At 47.2% G+C, this 13,458-nt stretch overlaps 1 protein-coding gene across 1 annotated transcript in view; it reads left to right on the top strand.

The window, feature by feature from the left end:
- znf142 (zinc finger protein 142) overlaps nucleotides 1-12,700 on the top strand; it is a 57,173-nt gene extending 44,473 nt beyond the window's left edge. The window contains exons 7-8 of the mRNA XM_069936000.1: nucleotides 8,782-8,887; nucleotides 11,540-12,700. Of these exons, the coding sequence (XP_069792101.1) occupies nucleotides 8,782-8,887; nucleotides 11,540-12,027 (594 nt within the window). The 3' untranslated portion in view covers nucleotides 12,028-12,700. The remainder of the gene's footprint in view (nucleotides 1-8,781; nucleotides 8,888-11,539) is intronic.
- The last annotated feature ends 758 nt before the right edge of the window (nucleotides 12,701-13,458 follow it).

Genomic DNA, 13,458 nt, shown 5'->3' with positions numbered 1-13,458 from the left:
GCCATCTCTACAGTTACCAAGTTTAATACCGTAGCTAAATGTTACCTGCATGTACTGTGCAATATTAATCTATGGACTGATCTATAAAATGCAACGACTGCATAATCCCTTTATTGCCATGATTATCTAACCACTGTTTGATACTATTTGTCTATTGGTAATAGAAACAATCTAATTTATAGTTCCAATCAAATTTCTACAATAATTCTAGTAATCTAATCTGTACTTTACAGAATCCAAAGTGACCATCAATTACTTGGTTTATAATAGTTATCACCTAGTCATAATCTCTGCAGAAGATTGTCTAATTGTTGTAGAACATAGAACATTACAGCACAGTACAGGCCCTTCAGCCCTCAATGTTGTGCTTAACAATGAGATGCCTGTGAATGTTTCACTTTCACTAAATGAGTCTCCTTACAAAGAGGATGAAATGAGTCAGGTTACAAATATTATTTTCTTAATAATTAAGCAAGCTTTTTAATTTTTTCAAATGTAGACATGGTAATAGGTCATTTTGGACCACAAGCCCGTGCCACCCATTTTACACCCCATTAACCTACTCGCCCGGAATGTTTTGAACAGTGGGAGGAAACCTGAGCCCCCGGGGAAAACCCATGCAGACACTGGGAGAATGTACAAACTTCTTACAGACAGCACTTCGACTTCTTCAACCTCAGCCACATTCTTTTCACCCCTCTCCTGTCAGGATTACATGCCAACAGATTAAGGGGGTTTCTTTCCTGCCATTATCACACACCTGAATGAACCCCGAAATAGTTCATTAAATTGCCTTTGCTCTGTACCAACTGATCTCTCCACCCTCCCACCCATCACTCTTACTTGAGGTGCAACGTGTGTAATGGCTACTGGTCTACTCACAGAACAACCTCTATCACTGCATTTTGATACAAGGTGACAATAAACATGAACAAATTAAAATGTGGGATCACACTGACTCCAGCTACCGTAAATCTGAAGGGCCACATGTGAAATGTGACAGGGCCTCAGCTGCGGGCATCACAAAGCAACCCTGCATTCGTGGGCCAGTGCCGAGGTGGTGTGAGAGGTCAGAACTTCTCAGTGTGTTCCCCACTTCAGTGCGTCGACGTGGAGATCTGGAACTGCCCCTCAGCATGTTCAGGATTCCCCTGCCACACTTGTCAGTGTGGAGATCTGGAACTTGCTGATACAGTCACTGCAGCCAGCCAGCATTTCTCTGCCATCTTTTATAACCCTATAACCATATAACTGTTTACAGCATGGAAACAGGCCATGTTGGCCCTTTGAGTCTGCACATTAACCCTTTTCAGGCCCTTCAGCTTGCTAATCATCTACTTGTCCTTTGCATTTGATGACTCATTTACAACCCTGTTATGTGATCATTTGAAATCTGACAATTAACTCCCTCCTGTCAATAGTTACCTGTACACAATTAGCAAGCTACAAATTTCCACTCATAATTTGGCTCTGAAGGTGGCTGATTGATTCATTCAGCGTAGAGTCATTGAAGCTGATAAATCGTAGGAAAGGAATTGTATTGCTGGAAACTCTGGGTATGCCAAAGGAATTCACAGGCTGGGCATTGAGCAGCATTGATGGTGGAAGCAGAAGAAATGCGGGTATAATTGGAGCTGATCTTAATGCAGGAATGAGTTGGCTGCCTAAAGAATTGCCAACTGCATCAGTCTATATAAAACCTCTGGCTGCCTTTTAATGACATTTAGAAAGTAATAATATATTAAAGGTGATTCATGTTTTTGAGTAGCAAGATCCTAACCAGTGAAGTCCTGGGATAGGGATAGAAAGGGATAGGATCAGAATTTATTGTCACGAACATGTCACAAAATTAGTTGTTTTGCAGCAGGCTCACAATGTAAATATTTGCTGTAGTTTACATTTAAAAATTAATGCAAAATAAGAGAAAGTGAGGCCATGTCTGTGGTTCATTGTCCATTCAGACATCTGACGGCGGAGGGGATGGCCTTGTGTCACTGGGTGCTCGTTTTCAGGCTCCTAAACCTTCATCCCGATGCCAGCAGGGAGAAGAGGGCATGGACTGGGTGGTGGGGGTCCTTGAGGATAGAGTGCTGCTTTCTTAAGACGGCGCCTTCAGAAATATAAATGAGTTTTCTGTGGTGACATTGACAAAGCAGCCAACCTATGTACAACGAGCTTTCACAAATGTAAACATCGGCTGAGCTGTTTTAGTCAATTTATCAATAAAGAACCCTGACCTGAAACATTGACCATTTCCAGCCACTGACCTGCTGTTTCACAGTTAGCTGTAGATTGGAGCATCTGCAGTTTTTCTGACTCTCTGAGCAGTGTTTAGTGATGATGTCCCTCGACTGCCCTTTCTGGCCTTTGGATCTTTTCTATCCCTCTGAAGAGGCAGACTATTTAGATTCCAGATTTCAGATTAATTGCTAGAGTACATGCATGAAGGCACATACAACCTTGAGATTCTTTTTCCTCTGCGCCAGGTAGAATGACCACTTATTGGTTATGCAAAAAGAGGTTTTTGACTATTTAACCATATATTTGAAACATGCCACGTCTAATAGTGCCAAGACTCTCTAGTACTTCATTGGAAGGGTCAGCTTGGAACTCACAGCGGTCTCTGGAACATTGCCTACTGGATCTACAGGAGGGCCCGCTACTGACACATACTCCCTGTGATCAACCCTGTGGAGTAGAGAATTCCCATCATCCTCTACAAGAACCATTTGGTTAATGTCTTCTCCAGTTTCCATTAGCCCCCCCCACCCATCCCCCCCCCATTTATCCCCATGTCTCCTTTCCCCTAGCTCTGCTTTCACAGAATCAAAACCACACCCCCCCCCCCCATCAAATCTTATCTTCCTTCTCTCCTGTCTTCCTATCCATATCCAATTATCCAATTTGTCTGTTGGTCTGTACTCCACCCCCTGCTCTTCATTTCCTTCTCCCCAACCTTTTAATTCTGACGCCTTCCTGCTTTTTACAAATACCTTGAAGAAGGGCTCAGGCCCAAAACATTCGTTATATATAACCATATAACATCTACAGTACGGAAACAGGCCATCTCGGCCCCTCTGGTCTGCAGCGAGTTAAGTGTGCTCCTCTAGTCCTACCTACCTGCTCCCTGTCCTTAACCCTCCAACCCCCTCCCATCCATGCATTCATCCATCCTTCTCTTAAATGGAGACCTGCAACATTTAGGTATTTTTACTTTCCATTTGTCTGTGTTTATTGAACGTCAAAATCATTCATGATTCTGTAGCTTCCTCTTGGAGCTCGTTCCAGATCTGCCCTACCTTCGAAGAGAAAGTGGATAGCTTAGAGGGGGTGGGAGAGGGGGTGGTGGGGTGCATTTAACCGTTGACTATTTGAATCACTCACAGGCCTGGCTGGGTAATTCCAGCACAAGATTCAAGATTCTTTTATTATAACCATAGAACCGTTTACAGCCCGGAAAAAGGCCCTGCCGGCCCTACGAGTCCGCACCGGTTCACTTGAACAACTCCACTAGCTCCCCCCTCCGCCCATAACCCTCCACCCCCTCCCATCCATGTACACATCCAACCATCTCTTAAATGCCAGAAAGGACCCTGCCGGAACTATCTTCTCTGGAAGATTATTCCGTTCTGCCACCACTCTCTGAGTGAAAAAGCATTCTCTAATATTTCTTTCTAAAGTTTTGCCCCCTTACCCTTGACTTATGCCCTCTTGTTCCAACCTCCTCTGCCTTCAAGGGAAAGAGTCTACTCACGACTAATCTATCTATTCCCTTCATAATTTTAAATACTTCTTTCAAATCCCCTCTCAGCCGTCTACGTTCCAATGAATAAAGTCCCAGTCTCCTTAATCTCTCCCTGTAATCCAGATGCTGTAAGCCAGGCAACATCCTTGTAAATCTTCTCTGCACCCTCTCCACCTTATCTATATCCTTCCTATAGTTTAGAGACCAGAACTGAACACAATACTCAAACCTGGCCTCACCAACGCCTTAAACACCTCCCAGTTCCTATACTCTACACTATGATTTATGAAGGCCAGCATACCAAATGCCTTCTTAACCACCCTGTCTACATGGGAATCCACCTTCAGTGAACTCTGTACCATAACCCCCAGGTCTCTCTGCTCCACTACGTGCCTCAATGCCCTCCCCTTAACTGTATATGTCCCATTCTGGTTATTGTTACCAAAATGCAGCACCTCGCACTTATTGTCATATAATAAAATAGAAAATGTAATATTACTCAAAATTTTCTTTAGTCTACCGTTAGACAAAGATTCGCCATCAGCCCGGCGCCCCTTACAGCTGGGGAGAGAGAAGCAAAAAGAGAGTTCCCCCAGAGTCATTGGGTTCCCGTGGATTTGCCTTCAGCGCTCCCGCAGCCTCCTCCACCACACAGCCTTCAGTCCAAACCATCGGCAACCAGAACTCCAGATCTAAACCTCTGGCGTGATTAGGGAGCCCTCTCGAATCTAGTTTCCAATACCTCGTACCCCTTCAGCCAATCTCCAGCAGCCCGCAGCCTGTGAGGGTTCTTCACCTTGAGTCACGAACGGCCCGCCACCTGTGTGTTTCTTCAGCTGCAGAGCCGTGGTCGCCGTCCTGTAGGGTAATCTCTGCTTCTACTTTGCAAATGGGGGTGGTCTCACTGTTTTCTGGTGCCCTGTGCCAGACCTCTGTTTCCCTATTGTCTGCAACCCTTTGTGGCTGCTACCAAAAAATAGGCGTTGCCATCTTGGGCCCAAACCCTGCGGTTGTAGGGTTTTAAGATAAGCCACCATCGGCTCCTTTAACTGGTTGTTTAAACCCTATATGGAGCCATAGGTAGTAGGCCTGGACGGTAGAACCCTGTGGAGGAGTGCTGTGTCTCTGCTCTCCGCAGGTCCGCACCAGCAGCGCTGCCATTATGGCTGCCTGTTAGCATTGTTGGTGAACCAGTTGGGCTTTTAATGGCAATCTGGAAGTTTTCAGTTGTGCTTCCAGGTTACAAGATCTCCACGCTGTATGTTTTGTCATGGATGTATCCTGACAATGAATCTGAACTTTGAATGGCTGCCATGGTGAGATCACTCTGATCTCTGCATTGTTAGTTCTATCGTCTGGATCGAGCAGCTTAACCACCACACATCAAGTGTTCCAATCCGACACAAGAAAGACTAGATGCTGGTGCCAAAAGCAAACAGCTAGAGGAACTCAGCAGGTCAAGAAGGATTGGTCCTGATGCAGGTTCATGAGCTGAAACATTGGCCATCCCTCTGCCTCCACAGATGTTTCTTGACCCCACTGAGTCTTGTCAGGAAGGCACAACAGCAACTTCCTGAGAAGACTAAAGTGGGCAAGGCTACCGGCCACCATATCAACCTTCTACAGGAACGTCCTGGCCGGCTGTATCTCAGTGGGGTATGGTCGCTGCTGAGAAATGGATCAGAGGTCAATCCACAGAACCATAAGTGTGGCAGAGAGGATCACCGGAGTCTCCCCGCCCCGCCCCCCCCCCCCCCCCACCCCATCGACATGATCTACCAGGATTGTTGTCTGAAGAGGGCGCACCCCTTCCACCCCGCTCACAGCATCTTTCAGTTGCTCCCATCGAGGAAGAGATCCAGGAGGATCAGAGCCAGCGTCACCAGGCTGAGGAGCAGCTTCTTCCACACGGGCCGTGAGAATGCTGAACGACCAAAGGAACTGTTCACACTGACCCTCCGAGACTCATGTTTTTACTGTGGCTATCAGTGTGGGGGTACTTGGGTGCCTGTCAATGGGCTACCTTGTCCTGACTATGGAGCGTTTGTCAGAGTACATATATGTACATCGCATACAACCCAGGGATTCTTCCCTGCGGCCGCGGCAGAATTACCACTAATAGTGCAAGAAAAAATACTGTAGACAACGTACACATGTAAGCAAATAAAGAAATGTAAACAAACTGTGCAATAAGAGAGAATTTTAAAAAATCAATAAAGTGGACAAGTCAGAGTCCTTAAATGAGTTCCTGATTGAGTTTGTGGTTGAGGAGTCTGATGGTGGGGGGGGGGGGGGGGAGCAGCTGTTCCTGAACCTGGTGGGTGCGAGTCTTGTGGCACCGAGACCTCTTTCCTGATGGCAGCAGCGAGAACAGAGCGTGTGCTGGGTGGAGTCGATCCTCGATGATCGCTGCTGCTCTCCGACGGCAGCATTCCCTGTGGATGTTCTCGATGACGGGGAGGGTTTTGCCTGTGACGTCCTGGCTGTGTCCACTACCTTTTGGAGGGCTTCACACTCGGCGGTATTGGTGTCCCCGTACCAGACCGTGATTATTGCGTAATACTCATGACTTGTGCCTTGCGGATGGTGGAAATGCCTTGGGTTTAACTGCCCTCTACAGGATATTTCTGTTTGTGTGAATGGTCCAGTTGAGATTTTTTAATTAAAAAAAAAATTTAGACATACAGCCCTTCCGGCCCACGAGCCCATGCTGCCCAACGATACCCAATTGACCTACAACCCCCGTATGTTTGGGTGGGTAGGGGGAAACCAGTGCACCCGTGGGAAACCCACGCAGATCATGGGGAGGATATACTAACTCTTTACAGTCAGTGTCAGATTCGAGCCCCAGTCACTGCACTGTTACAGCTTTGCACCAACTGCTACTCTAACCGTACTGATGATGAGGGAATTTGTCAGTGGTAAATGTGATTAAATATTGAGGTGAAGAGGATGCAGGAGGTTATTGTATTGCATTTTGGTGGCAGGTAAGTAACCTGCTGCTTGCTGGGCTTCACACCGATTACATGCTCAGTGGTCATATCGGTCCAGTATTCCAGTGTCATATCCTCCAGTACAGTACCCCTGAGTGCTCCACGGTGACTGATGGCTGCCCCCCATTCTTCTTTGATGACCATCCTGCCCCTCAGTGCTTTGCCATGTTAACTGAAGGTGGATAAATCTCTAGGGCCTTACAAAGGTGCTGTCTTTAGTCACAGGTGAGATGCCAGAAAATTGAAAGGTAGCTCATATTATTCTATGGCTTAAAAAAGGATCCAAATATAACCCTGGGAATTATAGGCCGGTGAGCCTGACATCATTAGTCGATAAATTATTGGAAGATGTTCTAAGAGATCGGATATACAAGGTTTTGGATAGTCAACATGGCTTTGTACGTGGTAGTCATGTTTAACCAATCTTAGAGAGTTTTTTGAGGAGGTTAGCAGGAACATTGATGAAGGAAAGGCTGTGGATGTTGTCTACGTGGACTTTAGTAAGGCCTTTGTCAAGGTCCCACATGAGAGGTTAGTCAGGAAGGTTCAGTCATTTGGTATTTATGGTAAGGTGGTAAACTGGATTCGACATTGGCTTTCCAGGAGAAGCCAGAAAGTGGTGGTGGATGATGCTTCTCAGACAAAAGGCCTGTAACTAGTGGTGCCCCAGGGATCAGTGCTGGGACAATGCTGGTTGTCATCAGGTTTGCTGGATGACACAAAGATTGGAGGCGGTTGTGGACAGTGAAGGAGATTTTCAAATACGTGTTGTATTTTGGAAGGACAGACCAAGGTAGGGCATGCACAGAAAATGGCAGGGCACTGAGGAATGCAGTAGTACAGAGGGATCTGGCAATACAGGTACATAATTCCCTGAAAGTGGCATCACAGGTGGACAGGGTTGTAAAGAGAGCTTTTGGCATATTGGCCTTCATAAATCAAAGTATTGAGTACAGGAGTTGGGATGTTATGGTAAAGTTGTATAAGACAGTGGTGAGATTGAATTTGGAGTATTGTGTTCAGTTTTGGTCACCTAAATATAGAAAGGATATCGATAAGATAGAGTGCAGAGATTTACTAGGATATTGCCTGGACTTTGGAAACTGAGTTAAACAGATTAGGACTTTATTCCTTGGAGCGAAGAAGAATGAAGGAGATTTGATTGAGGTACTTAAGATGATGAGGGATGCAAATAGAGTCAATGCAATCAGGCTTTTCCAATTGAGGGTAGGTGAGATCCAAACCAGAGGACATGGATTAAGGGAGAAAGGGGAAAAGTTAGGGGGAGCTTCTTCACACAGAGAGTGGTGGGGGTGTGGAACGAGCTGCCAGCTAGTGTGAATGCGGGCTCAATTTTAACACTAAAGAGGAATTTGGATGGGAGGGCTATGTAATGGGTACAGGTCAGAGGGACTAGGCAGAAGGGCCTGTTTCTGTGCTGTAAAGTTCTTTGCTTCTAAGGTTTACTCTACAGTGCAATCTTGAGTCACAATCTAACCCTGACGTAGCATTCCAGTAGTACATTAAAACTCTCACTGATAAACTTTGCTGACATTCCAGCACAATTCTTCTGTATAAATATAACTGTGCAGAAGAGTAGGCTTCACAACTCCTCAAGGGTCCTGTCATTCACCATGATCGTAGCGGATCATTTTAAATTAAGTTAGACGTACAGCATGGTAACATGCCCTTCTGGCCCACAAGCCCGTGCCGCCCAATTAACCTACAGCTGCCTTACGTTTTTGAAGGATGGGAGGAATCCGGAGCCACCCGGGGAAAACCCACACAGACACGGGGAGAGCATACAAACTCCTTACAGACAGCGCCAGATTAGAAGCCAGGCCGCTGGGGCTGTAGCAGATTTTAATAACCTCTATTCTAACTCTGCTGTCCACATGCTTCCTCTGATCTATTTTCCGCTTCTCTCTGGGTTGAGAGAGCAGAGTTTCTGCGAGAAGAGGTCCCTCTGCTCCTCACTTCCAGCACTAAGATTGATGGCTAGTTTGGGAAGATGTTGCTCACGATCTCACCTATGCCTTTCAGTACCACATGCGGATTCACCAGGAGGAGAGGAAGTATCTGTGTCCAGATTGCGGCTACAAATGCAAGTGGATCAACCAGCTGAAGTACCACATGACCAAGCACACAGGTGAGGAACAGCCAAAATGCTTGATGGTGGTGCACTGCGCCAGCATTCAAGAAAGGATGTGCTGACGTTGGCGAGGGCTCAGAGAAGGTTCCCAAGAATGATTCTGGGAATGAAAGGGTTATCATATGAGGAGCGTTTGACAGCTCTTGGCCTGGACTCATTGGAATTTAGGAGAATGGGGGGGGATCTCACTGAAATATTCAAATGTTGAAAGGCGCAGACAGAGTAGATGTAGAAAGGTTGTTTCCCGCAGTGGGAGAGGGTAGGGCAAGAGGGCACAACTTCAGGTTTGAAGAGCGTCTGCTTAGAACAGAGGAATTTCTTCAGACAGAGGGTGGTAAATCTGTGGAATTTGTTGCCACAGGTGGTTGTGGAGGCCGGGTCATTGGGTGTATTTAAGGCAGAGATTGACAGGTTCTTGATTAGCCAGAGCATTAAAGGTTATGGGGAGAAGGCTGGGCTGAGAGACCGAGTGGGGAAATGGGTCAGCTCATGATTAAATGGTGGGGCAGTCTTGATGGACTGAATGGCCTATTTTCCTTCTCCAGAGGAGATGAGTGAACCAGATGGGTTTCCACAACATCAGAATGGTTATGGAATTTAAATCCCCTGGATATTGTGATAAGGTTTGACCTCCAAAGACAAGGCCACTTTTTAACTGTTCCTTATGTGTAAGGGTATAGTCTGAGTCTCTAATTAATGCTGTTGGCATTATTAACTGTGTCAGCCCCTGTAGATGTGTGTATGGGGGTGGAGAATGCAGTGTCAAGCTGCTGCTTCATGTAACCAGAAACTAATCCTGGCCTTGGGCACTGTCTGTGTGGAGTTTTCCCTGTGACCACGTGGGTTCGCCGCACCGCCACCTCGTCCTCAACCTTAATTGGCCTGTCAAGTCCACTCTGCCATTCCATCATGAGCTGATCCATTCTTCCCACTCAGCCCCTCTCCCCATAACCTTTGAAACCCTAACTATTCAGGTACTTACCAGTCTCTGCCTTAAATACACTCATTGACCTGGCCTCCACGGCCGCCCGTGATAGCAAATTCCAGAGCTTCACCATCCTCCGGCTGAAGAAATACCTCCACATCTCTGTTTTAAACGGGTGCCCTTCAATCCTGATATTGTGCCCTCTTGTCCTTGACTCCCCTACCATGGGAAACAACTTTCGCCGCATCTACTCTGACCAGGGCTTTCAACATTCAAAATACTTAACCATATCACCTTTTACAGCACAGAAACAGGCCATTTCGGCCCTACTAGTCCGTGCCGAACATCTTCTCCCATCTAGTCCCACTGACCCGCATTTGGCCCATAACCCTCCACACCTCTCCCGTTCATATACCTATCCAACTTTTCCTTGAATATTAACTTTGATCTCGCTTCTACCACCACTGCCGGAAGTTCATTCCATACCCCCACCACCCTCTGAGTGAAGAAATTCCCTCTAATATTTCCCTTAAATTTTTCCCCTTTTACTCTCAATCCATGCCTTCTTGTTTGAATCTCCCCCACTCTCAGTGGAAAAAGCCTGTCCACGTTGACTCTATCTGTTCCCCTTATAATTTTGAATACCTCTATCAAATCACCCCTCAACCTTCTACGCTCCAGGGAATAAAGCCCCACCCTACTCAACCTTTCCCTGTAACTCAAACCCTTAAACCCTGACAACATTCTCATAAACCTCCTCGCACTCTCTCTCTCTATACTGTTTATATCCTTCCTGTAATTCGGCGACCAAAACTGCACACAATATTCGAAATCTGGCCTCACCAATGCCTTAAACAACTTCAACATAACATCTATGAGGTCCCTCCTCATTCTTCTGAACTCCAAGGAGTACATTCCTAGGGCTGTTGTATACTAATCCCTTCATCCCAGGGATCATTCTTGTGAATCTAAACCCTATCCAATGGCAGCACATCAGTTCTTAAATGAGGAGCCCAAAACTGTAGCCCGTACCCCAAGTGAGGGCTCACCAGTGCCTCATGAAGCCTCGACATCACATCCCTGCTCTTGTATCCAATTCTTCTGGGTATGAATGCCAACATTTACGTTTGCCTTCGTCACCGACAACTCAACCTGGAGATCAACCTCTAGGATATCCTGTACGATGTGTTTCCTCCCACACCATTATAAACATATAACAAATACAGTATGGAAATAGGCCATCTCAGTCCTTCTAGTCTGCACCGATTTAAGTGAACTCCTCAAGTTCAACCTACCCGTTCCCTGTCCATAACCCTCCAACCCCCTCACATCCATTTACTCATCCAATCTCCTCTTAAACGACAAAATTGACCCTGCTGCAACCAGCTCTTCCGGAAGGTCATTCCACTCAGCCACCGCTCTCTTGAGCGAAGAAGCATCATCTTACGTTTGCCCCCTAACCCTAAACTTATGACCCCTTGTTCCAATCTCTCCTACCCTCAAGGGAAAGAGCCTATTCACCCCAAAGATATTTGGCTTGGTTGGCTAACTGGCTGCTAGTTTGTCAGTGAGTGATAGAACTTGGGAGGAGTTGATAGGATTAATATAGATCAAGGGGAAATGGGTGGTTGGCGGTCAGCCTGAACCTGTGCTGTATAACTCTCTGACAGTGAGGATGGCTTTCGGCTGGTGTGCTCTGTTAACCTTGACCTTGCTGCCCACAGGCGCCAAGCCCTACCAGTGTGACCAGTGCGAATACTGCACCAATCGGGCAGATGCCCTGCGGACCCACAAGGAGACGAGGCACAAGGAGACGCGGAGCTTCATCTGTGAGCAGTGTGGGAAGGGCTTCAAGACTCGCTTCCTCCTGAAGACCCACCTGAAGAAGCACAGTGAGGAGAAGCCCTATGTGTGCAGTGTGTGCCACAGGGGCTTCCGCTGGCAAGCCGGCCTGCGCCACCACCACCTCACCCACACCAACGAACACCCCTTCTTCTGCCGGCACTGCAGCTACAAGGCCAAGCAAAAGTTCCAGGTGGTCAAACACATCCTGCGGCACCACCCGCTGAAGGCCTCGGGCGACCCAAGTGAAGGGGTGGGCAAGGTGCCAATCACACATGCCCTTGGGACCTGCGACGGTGGCACCACAGAGCCACTGCCCGCCCTCCCACTTGACTCAGCAGGTGTCAATGGTCTGGTCTCCAACTCATAAGCGAAGGGGTCCAGGCTTCTGGGAGTGAGTGCAATGCCCCATGCTTGTTTGTCAAGAATGACGGAAGAACACAAGGAGTGTGTGCTTACAGGACGTGACTCACCTTGTTGCAGCAACCAGGGAACTGCAAAGTTTCAAGCCCAATGAGAAACATCCAGCTGCAGTGGAGATATCCACCAAGACCACCAAGTCAACATGACAGTGCAGTCTCTTGTCAAAGTGGGCTTGTGCCTTTCACCTGAGCACTTACCTCCAACACACACCTGAAGATGAGAGTTCTGAGCTGCCTCCCACCACCACAGCCCTCTGGGAAGAGTTGCATGGAGCTAAGACTTGATGCTCATTCAGCAAGGTGGAGAGGACATGGCTTCCCAAAGAATGACAGAGGGAGACCGTGTACATGCAAATGGAGGAGGCAGGATAATTGACTGCTGGGTCCACTTTTCCTGCCCCGTGGAGATTGCAAAGGTCCGTGGTTCTGCCTTTCCTGCCCCGTGGAGATTGCAAAGGTCTGTGGCTCTGGCTACTGCTGCAGTCCCCTGTTCCCAGTGGAAATGTGGAATATGGTTTCAGCATTATCCAGCGAGGGATCTTGATGCTGGATTTAGGCAATATTTAAACCAATGGTTGAATAAATGCATCTTCGATAAAATATGGCTTTGAAACAGACAAACTCCACCGAGGAACTTTGCTGCCAATTTCTTTTTTCTTAATTGTGTTTTCGGTAGAAATTCTTTCCCCACTCACAGGCCAGTTTTCACCGTGCACTGGGACAGGATGTGGCAAGGGAGCAGTTGTACATTTGGTCAGGTTGCTGAAGGCAGGACCTCACAAGGTGGAGGAAGGATGTGCTAGATCAACAGCCAATCCCTGTTAATGTTGGAAGTCTGCAGATACCATGGTTACAGTAGAAACTCACAAAGATACCTAACCAATGTTTCGGGCTTGAGGTGTGGGCAGGCCCCCGAACAAAATGGTGGGAGGGGACAGGCAAGGGGAGGAGCACAGTCCCACAGGCAGGTGGATAAGGGAGGGAGGGCACAGCAGCAAATGGGAGGGGTGGGGGGTGGTATCATCGACTGCTTCAGTTCCTGCTGACCTACTCTCCCTCCCTTTGTCTCCTTGAAGAAGGGCTCAGGCCCAAAACGTCGGCAATAGATCTCTGTCTCCTAGAGACGCTGAAAAGGCCGGCTGAGTTCCTGCTGCCTGTCGTGTTTCACTGAGAAATACCTGAGCCACGGGACAAGGAGTTGAGTGTTGAAATGGGACAATGACAGTACTGTCGCTTGAGATGTCTGGAAAACATCTAATGTAGTGAAGGTACTATCTCATAAAATCAGTAGTCCTAATGTGAATGAATAATATATTGCTCCGTGATCACGTGCTTGAACCTAATTAGAAGAATGGAAACACATTGTTTTTATCTCAGTA

This window comes from Narcine bancroftii, chromosome 4 (assembly GCF_036971445.1).
Source record: "Narcine bancroftii isolate sNarBan1 chromosome 4, sNarBan1.hap1, whole genome shotgun sequence".
NCBI lineage: Eukaryota > Metazoa > Chordata > Chondrichthyes > Torpediniformes > Narcinidae > Narcine > Narcine bancroftii.
Note: the sequence above shows the minus strand (reverse complement) of the source record. Positions and strands in the feature narration are given on the sequence as shown.